We start from the raw sequence: 17,714 nt of genomic DNA, 5'->3' as shown, positions 1-17,714 counted from the left end.
GCCTCCTTAGAAAGAGCACGTGCTTGATTTCAGCTGATGTGAACGTGATGCACACCCCGGAATGAGTGAGTGATTCTTCAGCCCAGACCTCCTCTGCGAAAAACGCTCAGACTTGGTCACCTGGAGGGGTAGCTATCCCTACTGAATTACTCTCAGAAGTGTCACTGCAGAAAAAGGGAATGTTTTTAAACATGGTACTAATTATTCAGACTGCTTTAGCCAAAATGGTATTTTTACTCTTGAAAAATTAAAGAAACCAGTCTTTTACCGTTAATCTCAGAGCAGCAGAACATCTGAGAAGCATCTTGCTCGTTATTACCAGAAAACCCAACTCCACAGGACAGTTCTGCTGAAGCTGGTTCCCCCGCAGCGCTCCGTAACTCTAGGACAGCAGGAATCATGAAAAGCCACTTATGCTTTACTAGAAATAAACGTTGCAGTAGCCATGCATTCCTCTACTGCCAGCTCCATATTAGCTTTCTCCAAGCTTTGACTTGGCCTTAAATAGAACTAATTTTCCTTTCAAAGAAGTCATAAATAATTTCAAAACGGAACAATAACCTTCTGCTTACTGCACACACTACCTTTAACCCCTTATGCAGCATGTAAAACGCTTAATTCTGTGGGGAGGAACAGATATTTCCTCACCTGTAAGGAAATGAATTTTGAGTCCTTGGGGCTCCACACCACTTTCATGTGTGCAGCGGAAAATGTTGCAAACCACAAGGACTATGTGCTTGCTCTTTCACCAAAGAAGTCACCCAGAGCTTGGCCCCTTGCTTAGCACGGGCAGTAGATCTGGTTTTATTTGCATCGGCACAAGGACCCGGGATCTGCATGAGCCTCGTGCACCTCTTTACCTGGGAAGATGGAAAAAGATGTTGGAAATGGAAAATCCTGTGGTGTTTTGCAACTAGAGAACCAAGGCAAAAGCAGACTGAATTACCTGTTGAGGGCTGCAAGTCTTTGGCAGATGCAGCGATGCAGTTTAAATCATCCAAATCCCACGACAGCGTTCACATGAAATCACCTTCCCTCTTGCTCACGGGCCAGTCTTCCTACAATTTCCCTGTTGTTTCAAGTATCAGCTTGTCTTTGTTTTGAAGAAGTGACTATAATTTCATCATAATTCTATGCTGCTCACGCATACGATGAGCACAGCTAAACTCTGGCAGCGCGTTTATCACCAAACTGAGATCTTTTGAAGAAAGCACCTATACAACATTGTTTTGGTCACGTTTTCAGTTCCCTTTCATCTTCAGAGAGCCACGAGCATGTTTGTTTATGCACAAATGTGACCGTCAGAACTTCTGTGTATATTTTCAGATATAAACATGCTTTTACAATGTTTTCTTCTCCTAGAACTTAAATCCCCACCTCATAGTCGCATAAGCAAGGTCCCATTTGTGCAGAACAATTACAAAATCTAGGCCCATAGGTAGAAATATGCAGACACATGCTTCATTTTAATTCCTCCAGATCACGTTAAGACCCACCTCAAACACATCCAATTTCCAGAGGTAATACACAACTTCAGCCAACTTGAAAAAAGTTTGGTTGGTTGCTTTTTGGGTTTTTTGTTTGTTTGTTTGTTTTGGGTTTGTTTTTTTGTTTTTTTTTGTTTTTTTTTTTTTTTGGGGGGGGGGGAGGGTTTGTTTGTTGTTTGTTTGTTTTACCCCAATATGCTGTACAACTCAGATAAAACTATCCATTTATTTTTTTGTCTAGAAATAATTTATGGACACATTTACAGAAATTAAAAAAAAAAAAAAAAGCAATTATATCCAATGGCCCTTCTGTTGCAAAAAGAAGCTTCCAGCAGGAAGCTTTCCCAGCAAGTCGGTTCTCGAATATTCAGGAGTGAGCACGGGTGGGTGATGACTCACGGGGAGCTCACACACACCCACGCCCGCCCCTCCCGGGGCAGCTGCCTGAGCAACGCGGACAGTGCTGCGCCACGGGCGCTGAACGTTACTCCCCTGTGAAACTCGGTTACTACTTCACACAGGGATGTATAATGTCATACCAGCTCCTTCCTGCTTGCTTCAAGGAGAGAGCAATGTCCAATTCTTCTTTACGTCTATTTTCTACACAATACCTCCAAGTCAGGACTTTGTTTTCTCCTAACAGCAGCTCTCACGATACCATATGATGCCTGAAGGACACAGGCTGGCATGTAATTATTTCTACCCAGTCCCAATGCAATCCGGGTTCTTCAGGAGAGTTGGGAACTACAAGACACCCTCTTCTTTACTCCTGACTTCATACACTACTCTGCTTCCTTTCTGCTAAATTAAGAGGAAGCATCATGGAAACTCAGCCTTCTGTGGGCCAATATGGCAGCAACATTTGCACTCTTCCAAAGCCAATCATCTCTTAAGGACAGCTTCCTAAAACGCCAATAAATCTCCTACAGAGCTTCAATCAGTTCTGAACATCTCCACTACAGAAGCCACCAGTGGTAAATGTTCTTCCCTCAACACGTGCCATGCGCTGCATCGGTAAGGACATGGCTTGATGGCTTCATTGAAAAAAAAAAAAAAAAAAAATTGGAAATAAAAACTAATTTCTAGCTTTCCAGGAACAGATTTGCAATGAAAGCAGCTCTACGGTCAACGTACAAATCGATGTAGCAATGATTATGACACGGGTTAAAAACCAGTGGTAAGTTAGACAAGTCACTCGTTAACAAAGCCGCATCTGTGTGAAGAGCACAGAGACCCAATTGTGGCAGAGGCTTCCCGCCCTCGTCCCCCACGGCACGGACACGGCTGCGGAGGCCACACCAGCCCTGCTGGGAAAAAGGGGGGGACGTGGCAGCAGGCCTGACGGGGGGGCTCTTTCACCCACTGCTACCCGCCTGGAAGGACAGCAGCAACGCAGAAAGGCACATCAGCGCGCGCTCAGCAGCGAGTGTGAGAGCGGTTTTGCAGAAGCTATGCTTGAACCACGGTCACTGCTACTGAAATGTCATTTGTACCAAGACCAGCAGTAGTCACCTGCTGCATTTTAGTCATTTTGACCGGTTACTGTTGAGTTTTGGGGGTTTCCAACAGGGATAGTGTTCACAGAGCCATAGACTGGTTTAGGTTGGAAGGGACCTTTAAAGATCATCTAGTTCAACCCCCCCTGCCGTGGTGATGGACGTTTTTTCCTAGATGTTCATTAATTCACCCGTGGCAAGCTTGGACTGTGGTGTGCAAGAGTGATTCACCACAGGTGAGCCAAGCAACTCATACCCAGCTACAAGCTAAAACCACAAGGTGTTTCAGGACATGCTTAATTTTAAATACAACACTTCTCCGATTCAGGTGGAACCGTGTCCCGTATTCATCCGGGGATCACCAACTTTGCTGAATCAAGATGTCTTCACTTATTTTAAGTAGAGCAACATCTGGAGCTAATCTCCACGGAAAAAAAATGTATAAATCCAGGTATTATGCAAGTCAAGCACCACATTTGAGAAACCCACACCTCAACACTTTCTCCCACTGCTTGCTTGGCGTTTGTTATCTTCAGCCATGATCACATAGCTTAGCTATAGATCACCAAAACTCAAAAACCCTCCTGCACCTTTAAACCTACCCACCCGCACGTCTTTCCTTTGCCAACAACTTCCCCCTCCTGCCCAGCTAGGAGCCACTATCTCAGCCTTTTGTTTGGAAAGTGCCAACGTCTGCTGATAAGAGAAGCAAAGCTCACGTCTGGGAACAGTTTGCTCACCTCTGCTACCCGTGGCTCTGGAGAGACCTTTGTAACAGCCCTCTCTGCTGCCAGAGAGCTGCTGTGCAAAACCCACTGTACCGAGCCACGACAAGTAGGACACTCAAAACCAAACTTCTTCTGACTCAGGATGAGCCCACGAACATTGCATCTTTACTATTATTTACCAAAGGACCCTGAGAAGTTTAACGTCCACAAACACACTTGGTGTTAAAGGGGAAAGAGGACACGACAAGTATCAATGCTTGGTCAGTCAAGGCCAACGCAGAAGAAATCTAGGTCTGAAGAGGAAAGTCCTAGTTCTGCACCAGTTAAGTCAAAGAGAGGTTAATTATTATTTAGCTATTCATGCAAGCCCCCAAGTTCTTCACTTAATTGGGCTGAAACACAGCTAAGTGCAAAAGGTGGCTGCTTCTTTAAACTAAAAATGTAATTTGTGGGATCAGCACTGTACACAGTACAAGTGAAAAAAAAAAAAAAACTCAATGACCCAGGTTGCACAAGGTGCTCCTCTGGAAAAGGTTAATCCCAACACCTGGAGACTAAGAAAACCAGCCTCCCTTCCAAAGCCACTCCCAAACCCCGTGGGGAGCCCTTGGGGTCTTTAGAGCTCTTCCAGGGTCCCCCAGGGAGTCTCAGCCCATCACTACTTCAAGCTGGTCTGTAGCATCCTCCTCACCACCACAGCCTTTGTCCCCAAGGAAGGAAATCAGCCTTCCTCCTTCACGAGGCTGCAAACCAGGTTTTATTTTCCAAAGACGACCTACGGACCCACTAGGTACACATCAGCTACTTGCCCTACATTGTTTCCATATCGCTCACACAATTACAGATACTGGTTTAGAACAAAATCCAGTGTTTTGTCACAACTGTAAATGCACTGACAGAATAGCGACACTGCCCTTCAGGGAACACAACTTCCTAAAAGTGAAATGATTCATAAATTCATGTATATATTTCAGACTGGGGTCAAACAGCTTTTGCCATTTATGCAAGTATACCTGAAGACCTTTCTTTGAGCAGAAAACAGCACCGACTGCAGCTATTTTTAAAACTCTCTAAAAAGTGGCAGGGCAATGACATACCTCACTTTTTACCACACAGTAAAGATGAAAAACTGGAACAATCTCTCTTTTTATCCATCTGAGAGACTAAATGAGTAACTCTATTTATAGTCACTAATGGTTACCACTTCTAAACTTCTTTTTTCCCCCCCTCAACAAACCACCTTTCCAGCAGGGAATTTTAAGCTTTCAGCTACTCAGACATTTCTGTTATTTTTGCTCAGTATGGCTTTCAAGCTGTCAACAAACTTCTCAGGTCATTGAAAAAAAAAAAAAAAAAAAAAAAAAAACCAACCAAAAAACCCCAAAAAACCAGCGTTTTTTTTTGTAGTGTTTTGGTTAATTCCAACTACAAAAGTCAGAAAGAGGAAGCTGATATAAAACCAATTGCAATTTTTTTGCTTTTAAATAATCCTGAATCATCTCACTGTCATATTTTTCCTCATATGCAGACAGTCTCCCAGCTGCGCCAAATCATTTACTTCAATTTAAGAAACCGAAAAAAGCATATGCAATATACAAGAATGTTAGGTAAGATCAGCATTAGCAAGGAACAACAGGTTAATATAAAAAGACAGCACAAGTATCATTTAGATCTATACAGGCAAAGAGTACAAGGTACTATTTTCCCTCCACCCCTCTCCTCTTCAGTGGTACATAGGGAAAGAAAGCAACAAGTGCACAGCACTGCAGCTGGAGTGCAATAAAACATCCACAAGCTAAATAAATATACACACCCGCAAAAGAAGCGGCAGCTCATACAGCCATAGCTTGGAGCCTACTGACGTAGCCTTTTCTTTTTTTAAAGCACATACAAGGAGCATCCTAGCTTCCAGGTGGTCTCAGGCCCTTCCAGGGGTGAAGTCGTAAAGAGTGGACTTCCCAACAGTCCCAAAGCAGGGGCTACCTCCAGCAGCCTCAGAGGAAAAGCACTTGCCATGTGACAGAGACCTCTTGAAGTTTCCCCCCATTCTAAAAATTACAAATCCAGCTGCTTCCTGAAGAGCAAGTGGTAGCACTGCGGCCGCTTTGCTGGAGAGAAAGAGCCACTGGCTGGTTACTAGTTACCCTGGTACAGCGTCTCGATCAAAATTAGGGGAAAAGATGATCACATGACAACAAGAAGTAGGAATTTCAGTGTCAATAAAACTAAAAAGGGCAATTTTTAACACAATAATATCGCCACCAATGGAGCAGTACTAAGAAATGGCGAAGTCCTATTTTTTAAGACATACATTACTGAAGCTTTCTCAAGAATAAACCCAGATTTCTCCAATAAGCCTACATAAAACTATCCAGAAGCACATCATTGCTCAATATCGCCAAAAAAAAAAAAAAAAAAAAAGCTTAAAAAGACAAGACTTTCTAAAATGTTGGCATTTATAATACTAGAGACCCAACTAGGAAAAAAAAAAAACAAAAAAAAACAAAAAACAAACACACTCAAAACCTACAGCTAGGAAACCTGCAGCTGGCTTCAGGACAGCAACAGAAGATTAATCTCTGACTTTGACAGGAATTGCAAAGCCAAAAAAAAAGCTTAATTTATGCATTTTAAAGCAGGAGCTATCAGACATCATCATCCCGTCCAACAAGGAGACCCCTCTGAGGAGCCATCCTGCTAAAGCATCTGTTCCGACTCAGAGCCTGACACCAGCCCCTCTCCTCTGCTTCCCCCAGGAGAGCCTCAGGGGATCCCCGCAGTGGCATGACCCATGATCTGTTGCTGCAGGTGTCCGGAACTTTGCAGCCTTGAGCCCTTCTTGACCCTTCAATTTAGCCACTGATTAACACACACCCACTCTTCTTTCCTAATGAGAGATGACCCCCACCTACACGCAGATCAGGAGACACATCCCTGTGCTCTGGGACTGCCGCAGCTCATGCTGTGTACCAAAAGCTCTGCTGCCTTCTAGAAGAGGGGAAAAACCAAACCAAACCAAACCAAACAAACAAAAAAATCCCAGGAAAATGGCAAAGTTTTTGTGGCCTGACTGCATAAAGGGACTGTGCACTTTCCAGATCAAATATCTGCAAGCAAGATAAAGGAATATCTCTGTAAGCAGCACACAAGTTCAAGAAATCGAAATTCAGGCTTACAGCTTGCCTGACTCCAGGAGCACCTGGAATGCAGAAAATGCTAGATGACTACCCAAAGAAAAAGGATCTCAAGACTCTGTGCTTTCCCTTTGCACTCAAGCATGCCGGTAAGGACTGCTAAGGAACAAGCCACCAACAAAGGACCACTGGAGACTCACCAGAAAATGCACAGATTTGGGTACCACCACCTGTCCTCCACTAGCTACTGATGGCACCTCCCCCTTAACTGCACAGTACAAAGGCATCCTACTGACAAAGGTGTTTAACACAAGTATTTCTTTACATTGCAATTATGTTTATTCATGGGCTTCTCTACAAAAAAACCCAGGGAGTTTACTACTGCACCAGGGCTGTAATCATGCAAGGTACTGAATCACCAAAGCAAAATGATGGCAGAAATGGTGCAACAGAAACAGAAGTTAGAAGTAGAGACTCTCAAAACCAACACAAAACAGCGAATCACCCTTTTCCTGTAAGTGCTGCGCAATTTTATGCCAAAATCCCATCTGCCATCTGTTAAAATTTCTCAGATTTGGCGCACAAAAAGTCAGAAATGTAATCGCGAGGGGGGGGGAAAAAGGGGCTGCTGCGCAAATTATATTTTCTAGCACATATTAGCTGCATTGGTTTATTCCTGAAAATAGCTTATCGAGTATCACACAGCAGAATCTGAGTCTGGGAGTTTCAACAACAAAGAGCTCACTTCATCAGACACTTCTCCTGCTACACCATCTGAAAAGCAGCAGGAAATGCTACCCTTCAAAGCCCTGCTCTAAACGCCGCTTTTATTTTCTTCTAGGGACTATAATTGCACACACCAAACAAACATATCCATCATACCCATCACTAGAGAACCGTAATGAAGAGATAAACCCTAATCACAAAACCACAGTCTATATTTAATAAGGCAAAGAGATCTGAGAAGACAACCAACAAAGCAAGAAGTCTGACCTACAGAATCAGCGTCTACTCCTTGTCCCAGCGTGAACTCCGGCACGCTGCCAACTTGGTTCCTTTCTGAAGTAAATAAAAATATACCCTAACCACGACACACAGTTGGTTTTGACCCATTAAAATGGTCAAATAGAAATGATCTCCACTGCTTCTGTAAACCAGATGGGTACATTAAACAAAGGGATTTGACTTTTCCTCAAGACAAACAACTTCATAAGAAAAACAATCCCATTCTCTTAACGAACATATTTAACTTCATCTGAGTAAACATTTTAATGGCACGCTAAACAACAGCGACTGAAATAGGGCCAAAGAATCCATTTCCGATAATGCTGTAAACATCAATACATTCTCAAAACAAGGAATAAACTTTTCTTATCTCTTGTTCCCAAAACCAGGGCCAGTCTGGCTGAACGCAAAGGGGAGGCGTGAGAATCTTTCCAGAGAAATCCTGCATTTCTGTTAGTAAGGTCGGGAAGAAGGATAATAGAAGCATGCAGTGCACAACATCAAAACCACGCAAAGCTTTGCCAGTAGCACCACTTCCACAGTCCAACATCATTTCAAGAACTACAGAAATGTTTTCTCCAGATGCCGGAAAGTTCACCAAAATGAGTTTTCTAAAGCCTTTTGAAGGTTTATAAGATAAAGAGGGAGGAAGAAGGCCAAGAGGCTTGGGGTGTTAACTTGGATGACAACTTTCAGAAACACTCTGCTTTGTAATTCCAGCTGGAGTCAAAGGCAGCTGCCGCTCATCAACCATCTGAGGTTCGGGTCTCTACCCAAGGTTACGCTACAGGTACCAAAATCAATCCTGACTCTGAGACTGTGATGGCAGGCTTGGGCAGCGGGGTGCCATTCTGCCAGCATTACCACGTCAAGAAGTTAAGAACATTAAAAAAAAAAAAACAACCCAAAAAACCCTCAGCACTTTTAATGACTACCCCGGTAGAGAGGCAGATGTGCCATGATAAAAAGCTCTTGGGCAAGCTTGCTTAGGGTGGGAATCTAGTTTTGCCCCCAGGGAAAAAAAAAAAAAAAAAAAGCAACAACCAAACATCCTCCTCTGCTAAGGTGTCTTTATGGCATCTCCAAAACATAACAGAGGCTTGTATGAACACACTCTTGTATCACTGACCTATAATAAAGGATTATGCATAGTTTCCCAAGAGCATACAAGAAAATGGAACACTAACAAATCAAAGTGCACCTAACCTGTTATTTCCCGAGTCCTCCAACACAGCCATTCACCCCGTGCATGCCATCAGCCAGGATCGCGTCTGAAAGCACCGCTGGGCTCCTCAAGTCTGCTGCTGAGCTCCCCTCTTCCTTCCTCTTTCCCTCATTTGGAACAACCCAAAATGCGAATAATTTCACAGAAGGATTTAGCCCATCTAAGAGATGGTTAAGAGAGGTCTAAGAGAACTCTACAGAAGGGTTTACACAAAATGGAAATGTTAACTTTGGTCAGTAAAACCAAACACACACCAATTTCTGCCATGCTTCAAATCTGAACCAAAATTGGGTCTGTTGCTAGTAAGCTATTCAACAAGGAAAAACATACATATGATCAAGTTCCTCTGACATCACTCCTGTTTGAGATTTCAATGAAAAAAAAAAAAAACAACCCTCTAAACTTTCTACCAAATAACAAGGCTTCTACAGGCTAGACTGAAAAATAGTCACTTGGACACAAAGGAAAACAACACCTAAACAGGGAGCGAGTATTTACATTTATCAGTAAAACAAGCACAGGTGTGAGGTGTTTACAGCTGAAACAACTCAGCAGCCTTCCCCAGTCAGTCACTGGTTTGCAGTGGGAAAGTGTCCAGCCAGTCACAATGTCCATGGAATGACACCCTGCAGAGCAGCCACCAGACACCCCCCTGACCACCCCGCTGAGGACATCAAGAACAAACATACATGGTGTTTGCACCTACCCAAGATGACAGTCTTGATCACTGACTTTGAAGAGATGAGTCTAGGAGTGGACAGTACCTTCTCCCCCAACATCCTCCTACTTCTTACGGGTACATTTTGAAATACCAGTAATCTTTACTCGTTCCTCCTGTCCTAACAAACCTCTCCCAGTATACTTTTCCAACATAATGCTCATATTTTCCATGTAACAAAGCCCTAATTTCTTCTTCAGCATGGATATAGTTTACTTCACAAGGCAGATCTGGAGGTTAGTTAACATCATTTCCCATTCTGCATCCAAACTTCGAAAAGCTCTCTCTTTAAAAGAATGGAGTGTTTGAGCTACTTAATGGACTTCTAACAAAAAGGAAAATCCACTTAACCTTTCTTAATCAGGGGGTTGTCCAAAAAAAAAGTTGCATTACAGTAAATATGACCAATGGATAATGCTCAAATTTCAGACATATATAGGACAACTTAGAAGATCCTAAATGAGTTTAAAAAAAAAAAAAAAAAAAGACCACCATGCAAACTTTGAACCAATGATGCCCCAAACCAGTAACTTGCCCTGAACAGTAACCCCAACACCAAGCTATCCTCCTTCATGTCTCAGTAATGGTTTAAAATCTCGCATAATGATAAAAAACAAGAAGATCAAGAGAAATGAGAACGCCTAAGCCATGACCCTCTTATACAAGCCTGAAGTCATAATCAATCTCGCAAGTTTTGAGGTCACATCCCAAAACATGTAAAGTAGCCACAATTAGTGACTGGTAATTCTTTTTTTCCCCCTTCAGCAAAAGTCTTAATTCACAGTGACTTTTTACCTCCTGCCCTTCTACCGGGCTCCACCCAAAACTGTATTCCTGCCTCTGACCACAGCTGGGGACTGTGATTCACTAAGGAAAAATACCAGCCCTGCAGCCACCCCAGAGGACACGCTTCCCTCCAGAACTGCAACGGGCACGCAGGCACCACGCCGGGCGTGCAGGGGATGGAGCTGCTGCTCCCACCCCTCGTGGGAGACTGCGGCACCTTCCACTGGGGCTGCATCCACCCAAGAGACACAAAAAGACATTTCTCTTGCTACATTCTTGTTTTTTTTGTTTGTTTGTTTGGTTTTTTTTTTGTTTGTTTTTTTTTTTTTTCCTTGAAGTTACATCAATATTCACTCCCCACATTAAAAGAAAAAAAAAGAAAGAAAAAAAAAAAAAAGCAGACACATTATTCACTTGCTAGGGGTTAGGTCTGGATTTGTTCTGTGCAGACCCAGTGACACTACATAAACACCCATACCCAGAACCAAGAACCTACCAATCCTCCTTCAGCTATCTTCTAAAGGCAACAAAGATTCATGATATTGGTCCTACCAAGCTGAAACCCAAGACTCAGCGAAAAATCATGACAGCAGAAACGCAATGTGGTACAGCTGAGGCAGCCAACAGCGTAATTGCAAGGGGGCCCAAACTTTTCCTTCCATCTGTTGAGGCACACTGAAGCAACAAGAGCACTGAAAGATTGAGGGGTTTCTCAGGTTACTCACAGAACAAGCACGCTAAGCTCTCCATGAGACACAAAGATCGAGCTCCCCTTCCTTTCTGCTTCCCTCTCTCCTGCTTCCACAGAAGAAAAAAAAAAAAAAAAAAAAAAAAAAAAAAAAAAGATGTGGAGCGTTTCTGCTAAAAGCCCTTGCTGTTCAGCTTCAAAAATAAGTTAGGACTGGCCATGCTTTCAAACACGATTCCCTTTTACCAGGCAGCAGGCTGTGCAACAGCTCCAAAACCAAAAGAAGGGCTGAAGAGGTTCACAGCCTTCAGTATTACCCGTACACGGGACTCCCCAAATGAAAACACGTATGAAGAAGAAAATCTGCTTAGAGCAAAAGAGCTTACACACAGAGTGTTGACAGAAACATACAATTGGGGAAAAAACACACACACACACAAATGTAGCCATTTCAGAGGTGTCACCAGAAGGTAAAGAAAGAAACAAAGTCTCAGAAACAGCCAACTTTGTAGCGCTGGGGGTTTCACAGCTCTCCTGCAGCTGGAGTCTGACTGAACACACCTAAAAACCACGAGCAGGCCCTGCACAATGTAGAGCCTCTGTTGGCAATTTCAACAGTTACGGGTTTTGCAGCTTTAAGAGAATTCTTGTGTCATTTTACAATATTCGTGGTGCCAGCAGGGCTGCGAGGCTCCAGCCCAGCGACAATGACTGTGCTTCAGTTGCACAAATCTATCTTATGAAAGGCACATGTGAAGGACGTGTAGTAGGCAGTTATGATGACGTGCTACCAATGAGCTGAACGTGATTTCCTGACTTACAGAAACAAGCCTACAAAAACTTTATTTTCTTTCCGACTCGGTAAAGTGGTCCCGAGTCCCCTTGAAACGTTTTCTACTCAAAACATAATGCCCTCTAATTAACCTAAAAATAGCTATTGACAAAACAGCCATCAGCTTTTAAAAAGACTAAATTTGAGAAGTAGTCTAGTCACAGCTCAGAAACTTCGGAAAACGCAGCCAATGTCAACAGCCAAAAGAGGCACCGTTCCTTCCTGGCATGGCTTTGGCGCTCAGAAGTCCTCCAGAAACACAACCTTCATGCCCCCGCTTAAGGGATGCTGGTTTTGCCCCACCAGTCTGAAATGCAGCTAGAACACGATTTTAAACGAAAACTGGGAGACTTCCTAGATTCTCCCAAACACATACACAGCACAGCCCATGTGTATTGATGCAGAAATTTATTAGCGTCGCCAGATTTTCATTTTAAGAGCAAAAACTCGGCAGTGCCACAGCGACTTGGTTGCAGAGGATGGGGAACCTCTCCAAGGCCTCCGTGAATGCCTCTGCGCTGGGAGGCAGTGATCTTCCAAATCCCACAGCACGGGAGCACAAAAGGAAAGTGTGCTGCAAGCTGTGTATCCAAAATAGGAGCTTCCAGGCTCAGCAGATAGCTTCAGGGAGCTGTCAGAGGAGGTACGTTCAAAGCCTCAGAATTAAGTTTTGCCCCATAGCCTTCCCACAGAGGGAAGTTCAGCGCTTGCTCCTTCGGGACATGCGCTGGGAGCTCTGCCCTTAAAACAGGGTACACAAGCAAATATGTGCAACCGGGGAGAGCAGAAATGAAGGAACCATTCTGAACTCCGGGTAACAGCAGTATTGCTAAAAAGAAAAGCATGCTGGACACAGAGGACCCGCTGTGCTCCACAGGAGGCTACCCCACAGTTCCCAATAAACCTCTGTGCAGCAGAAGAGAAACATCAGTAGGACGTCTATGATGATGCTTTTATAACGCTGTCCTTCAACATCACCTACTAAGTTGTTCTTCCTTCCTCCTCTACCAGTTGTGGAAATTAACGGTGGGGGGGAAAAAAAAAAAATAAAAACACCCTTAAATCCTTTAACTTTTAAGCTTGGCAGCAACTAATTGCAGTCAATCCCTGCAACCACCTCTACGCACACTGCTGCAAGCTCCCCAGGAGCTGAGCACCAGCTCGGAAGGCAGGTTTAGGCAAGACGACCTCCAGAAGTTCCCCCCCAGCCTCAACCACTCTCTAACCTCAGCTGGGCCAGCAGCCGCCACACTCCTCCCGCGACAAGGACAGTGGCCATGGCTCAGTGCAACACACCGTATACACCGGGCAAAGTGACTCCCCACGTAAGAGGAGGAAGATGAACTTGACTTCTGCACCCACTTCCCCTGTTGCCCTGGTAAAAGCACTGCTCGGGAACTTCAGATGCTGAAGAGGCAGTTGGAGCTTCCCCCTCCTGCCTTTTTTTTTTTTTTTTGTGCAAAATTACCTTGTGTTCCTTCTCATCTTGAAATAACTATCCTCCCTTCCTCACGGCGTACATCCCCCTTTTAGCAGGGGTGCATCTCACTGGAAAAAAGCCCGACCTCAGCTATGACAGGAGACTGCTCCCTGGTGAGCACCCTAACCGTTGGTCAAACATGTGGGAATGATTTTTTTTGAGGCTGTTTTGAGCAACACAGCCAAATGGCTCTATTGCACACATCCATACTTTTAATTCTGATTATGGATCCCCAAGATTTCTACAGGTTTTCACATTTTGTATATGAGAACATGAGAACATAAATATACTGAAAAAATTACAATTCTACCACCATCCTTCCTTTAAACACCAAAAGGTAGCGCAGATCAATCAACAGTTCTAAAAGGTCTTGGAAAACACTTCTCTGTGTTTGGAAGTAAACTTTGTAATTATTTTAATATCTTCCAGCAATACAAGCATTTTGGGGAATGAGTTCCAGGACTGATTCTTCTAGCCTTATTCTTTACTCACAGTCTTTTTTTTTTTTTTTTTTTTTGAATTGTTAGAAAACTGGGACAGCAATGGAAATCAAGGCTCCTCTGGAGAAAGCCTGTTGTCTTGTAAGAACAAAAGCTAAGAATGCTAAGAAATAGTGGATGAAGGAAACGGGGCAGCAAGACTGAGGAGTCAGAAAGCTGTTAAGTCACGGACGACGGCAGCGTCAGCCGATCGGGGGGAGGCTGGCGTGTCCCACACCCCACGGAAGGCGGCGAGTCCCGCCAGGAGCACACCTCCTCCGTGGGGTGCTGCCCCACGCCCCGGCAGCGCCCGGCCCCGCCGCCTCGTCCGACACTGAGAGCAGGTTACAGTCAGCACCTAGCTACGGAAAAATATGGGAGAAATAGGAATGCTGGCATTTCTTCTGCAACACCTTGGAGTTGTACAGTATTTTTCTGTGACAGCCAGACTGAAGACACTCCTGTCTCCAGCGCAGCAAACAGGGGCTTCTTGGTAACACGCAGGAACGACCCCTGTGAAGTGCCACTCTATACCCTTTTCACCTACCAGCTTTTCTTCCAAAATTACATCAGCAGACTTACACCGCTAACAAACAAGAGCAGAGCAGGCTTTTTACCTGTGCCTCTCAACCAGCTTCCTCTTTTTTTCCAGAGACTACAACTTATTTTAAGGAGAACAGTAATTCTCTCAGATAAGTCAGCAAATATTTTGGTAAAGAGCAGCTGCAGGATGTCTGCCTCGCACAAATTAAATTACGCAGCTAGTGGCTCAATCCAGTCCCTTCAACAGACGTTTTTCCGTGGCAGCTGGGTCAGGCCCAGTGCTTTTCTGCTATTGTGCCTTACGCACCCTGTATGCAATTTATATACGCTCCGGCGTGAGGAAAGGAAAATGTTTATACTTCTGGGTGGGACCCTGGATGCAGATTAAAGTCAAGGTGCTATATTTACCGATCTTTTAAAGTAATATCAACATGTTGAAAGGGAGTAAGAGTTCTTAAGAAAGATCAAAGTCTGCATGCAGCAGCCACAAGTTAACATAAATACATGCTGAAATACTAACATAGACTGGCAAAATTTACCTGCCTTTTCCCTGGGGCAAGTAATTTTGGCTAATAGGGGAGTCAAAACCATTAAAACTCTTCTTCACCTTTATGTAGGGCACGCTACAGTACTTTGTGTCAGAGCGAATGACTCTTCAGATTAATTTTGCAAGACTAGGCTAATAGTACCCTATTGCTCATGGCGTGCAAGCTTCTGAAAGGCAAGGGCTACATCCTCTACAGGAGGAGGAAAAAAAAAAAAAAAAAAAGAAAAAAACCACCAAAAAATCCAAACCAATATTACTACCTTACTCAGACTTTTTCAAGGTTAATCCTGCGTTTCTTCCCCCTTATTGCACTTGACAGAACTTTTGTTGTCTGACAAATGAAAAGCTAACAAGCAGTAAGGTGTATGACCTTCTTTCATTTGACTAATTACTACTCCGGTAAAAAGATCACCTCTTTTTCTTGTGGGAGCATCAACAGCAGCACCAAGAACACGAGGAAAGTTATTTCACGAGGGCAAAGGACAGTTCTGCAGCTTAATCCCAGTCCTGTAAAACAGATGCCTGGCCTGTATTTACAAGCCTGACAGTGCAACTGCTTCAGCACGGGGAGCGATTAAAGCCACCACGCCGTCGGCCAGCAGAAGTCACGACCCAGGCGCCAGCTTTGCCGCGATCGACGGGCACAACACACGCACAGAAATCGCCGCGTTAACACCGGACACCTTGTGTTCATAAGGCCGTGACGACACTAGGCGGGCCGTACCGATTTGGTAAAATATCGCCGTATAAAATTCAGCTAATTTCGACCAGAAGAGGACTCCGGTTTTGATTTTCCGAGTTTCTCCTAAGTGGCAACGTGTCTTTGGTTTCCTCGCCCAACACCATGAAGTCGCCAAGATCCACAAGATAATGGTGAAGCTCAAATCACTTTCAAGAGTTAAGCCTAATTACTTTGCATTTGCACTGGAAGATTTCGTCTGTACTGAATAACACACACTTAATAAACAGACCTTAAAAAAAAAAAGACCGCCTAACGGCAGCTCCGTTTCTGAACCCCCCCATCATTTGGAGCCTCCTACGCCCACGCAAGACGGAAAAAGTACACTCGCCGGGTTTCACGCAGGGAACCCCTGAGGCGGGAGCCCCCCACTCCCCACCGAGACGCGGTTTCAGAGGCTGCCACGCCGCCGGCAGCACGGGGGGGGGGGCAGGAGGGACCCACGGCAACCCGCTTCCCGCGGGGGTCCCCGCCACGGCGGGAGGTGCCGCAGCGGGGAGGGGAGGGGGGGAAGCGGCGGCCCCCGCCGCCTCCAGCCCCTGCCCGCTTTAATGAGCCGCAATTAGCAGCGAGCCACCTCCCCGGCGCGGAGCCGACGGCAGCCCCCGGGCTGGTAATTTGGGGGGATATAGGGGGGGGTAGGGGGGGGTAAGAGGTGGGGGCGTCGCTCTCCCCCTCCCGAAGCCCCGATGCCCGAGGGGCTGCTCCTGCAAAGCCGTCGCAAGCCGAGGTGCTCCTCGGGGAGGGGGGGGGGGGGGGGGGGGGGAAGGAAAGCAGACACTTTTTCGGGAGCTCCCCGCCGCTCCGCTGCCGGCTCCTGCCCCACAAAGCGACCCCCACGCTGGAGGAAAAAAGGAAGGAGGGGAGGAAGATCCCGCCGGCCCGCTCTCACCTCCGCCAAGTTGTCCATGGTGGCCCCTCGGCCCGGCCCGCGGGTGCGCAGCGCCGGGCCCCAGCCGCGCACCATGTGCCGCCTCCCGGCCCGGCCCGGCCCGGCCCGGCCCGGCCCGGCTCGGCCCCACCGAGCCGCCTCAGCCGCCGCGCCGCTCCATCGCGCCCCCCGGCCCCGCAGCCTTTGTCCGCCCCACCGCCCGCCCCCTCCCTCAGAGCCGCTCGCCCGGGCGGCCCCGGCAGCGCATAACCGCGGCTGGGAGCCGGGGGGCGGGGGTAAGCGGGGGGAGGAGGAGGAGGAGGAGGAGGGAGAGGGGAGGAGGAGGAGGAAGGAGGCTCCCGCCGCCGCCGCGCGCTCCTGCCCCGCTCCCGGGGCCGCCCCGTCCCGTCCCGTCGGGGCAGGGGCGGAGCCAAGACCCACGCCGCGCTCCGCCCCGCCCCGCCCGCAGCGTGGGCACCGGCCCCCGGGACGCGGCCGGTCGGGGGCGCGGGCACCGGCCCCCGGGACCCCCCCGGGGCGCGGGCACCGGCCCCCGGGACCCCCCCGGGACGCGGCCGGTCGGGGCGCGGGCACCGGCCCCCGGGACCCCCCCGGGACGCGGGCACCGGCCCCCGGGACCCCCCCGGGACGCGGGCACCGGCCCCCGGGACCCCCCCGGGACCCGGGCACCGGCCCCCGGGACCCCCCCGGGGCGCGGCCACCGGCCCCCGGGACCCCCCCGGGGCGCGGCCACCGGCCCCCGGGACCCCCCCGGGACGCGGGCACCGGCCCCCGGGACCCCCCCGGGACCCGGGCACCGGCCCCCGGGACCCCCCCGGGACGCGGGCACCGGCCCCCGGGACCCCCCCGGGACGCGGGCACCGGCCCCCAGGACCCCCCCCCCCCCCCCGGCGCGCAGGCGGAGGAGCGCGGGGGGCGCAGCGGGCGGTCCGGGG

General features: G+C 47.3%; 1 protein-coding gene across 2 annotated transcripts in view; it reads right to left on the bottom strand.

Moving 5' to 3' along the window:
* MYO10 (myosin X) overlaps positions 1 to 16,901 on the bottom strand; it is a 169,515-nt gene extending 152,614 nt beyond the window's left edge. For both annotated transcript variants that reach the window (XM_042806731.1, XM_042806732.1), the window contains exon 1: positions 16,780 to 16,901. In XM_042806731.1, coding sequence (XP_042662665.1) covers positions 16,780 to 16,854 — 75 coding nt within the window. In that variant the 5' untranslated portion in view covers positions 16,855 to 16,901. The remainder of the gene's footprint in view (positions 1 to 16,779) is intronic.
* Between the last annotated feature and the right edge of the window lie 813 nt (positions 16,902 to 17,714).

Source organism: Tyto alba, unplaced genomic scaffold (assembly GCF_018691265.1).
Source record: "Tyto alba isolate M040663 unplaced genomic scaffold, T.alba_DEE_v4.0 Super-Scaffold_48, whole genome shotgun sequence".
Classification (NCBI taxonomy): Eukaryota; Metazoa; Chordata; class Aves; order Strigiformes; family Tytonidae; genus Tyto; species Tyto alba.
The sequence above is the reverse complement of the archived record's forward strand: the minus strand, read 5'-3'. Positions and strand labels throughout refer to the sequence as shown.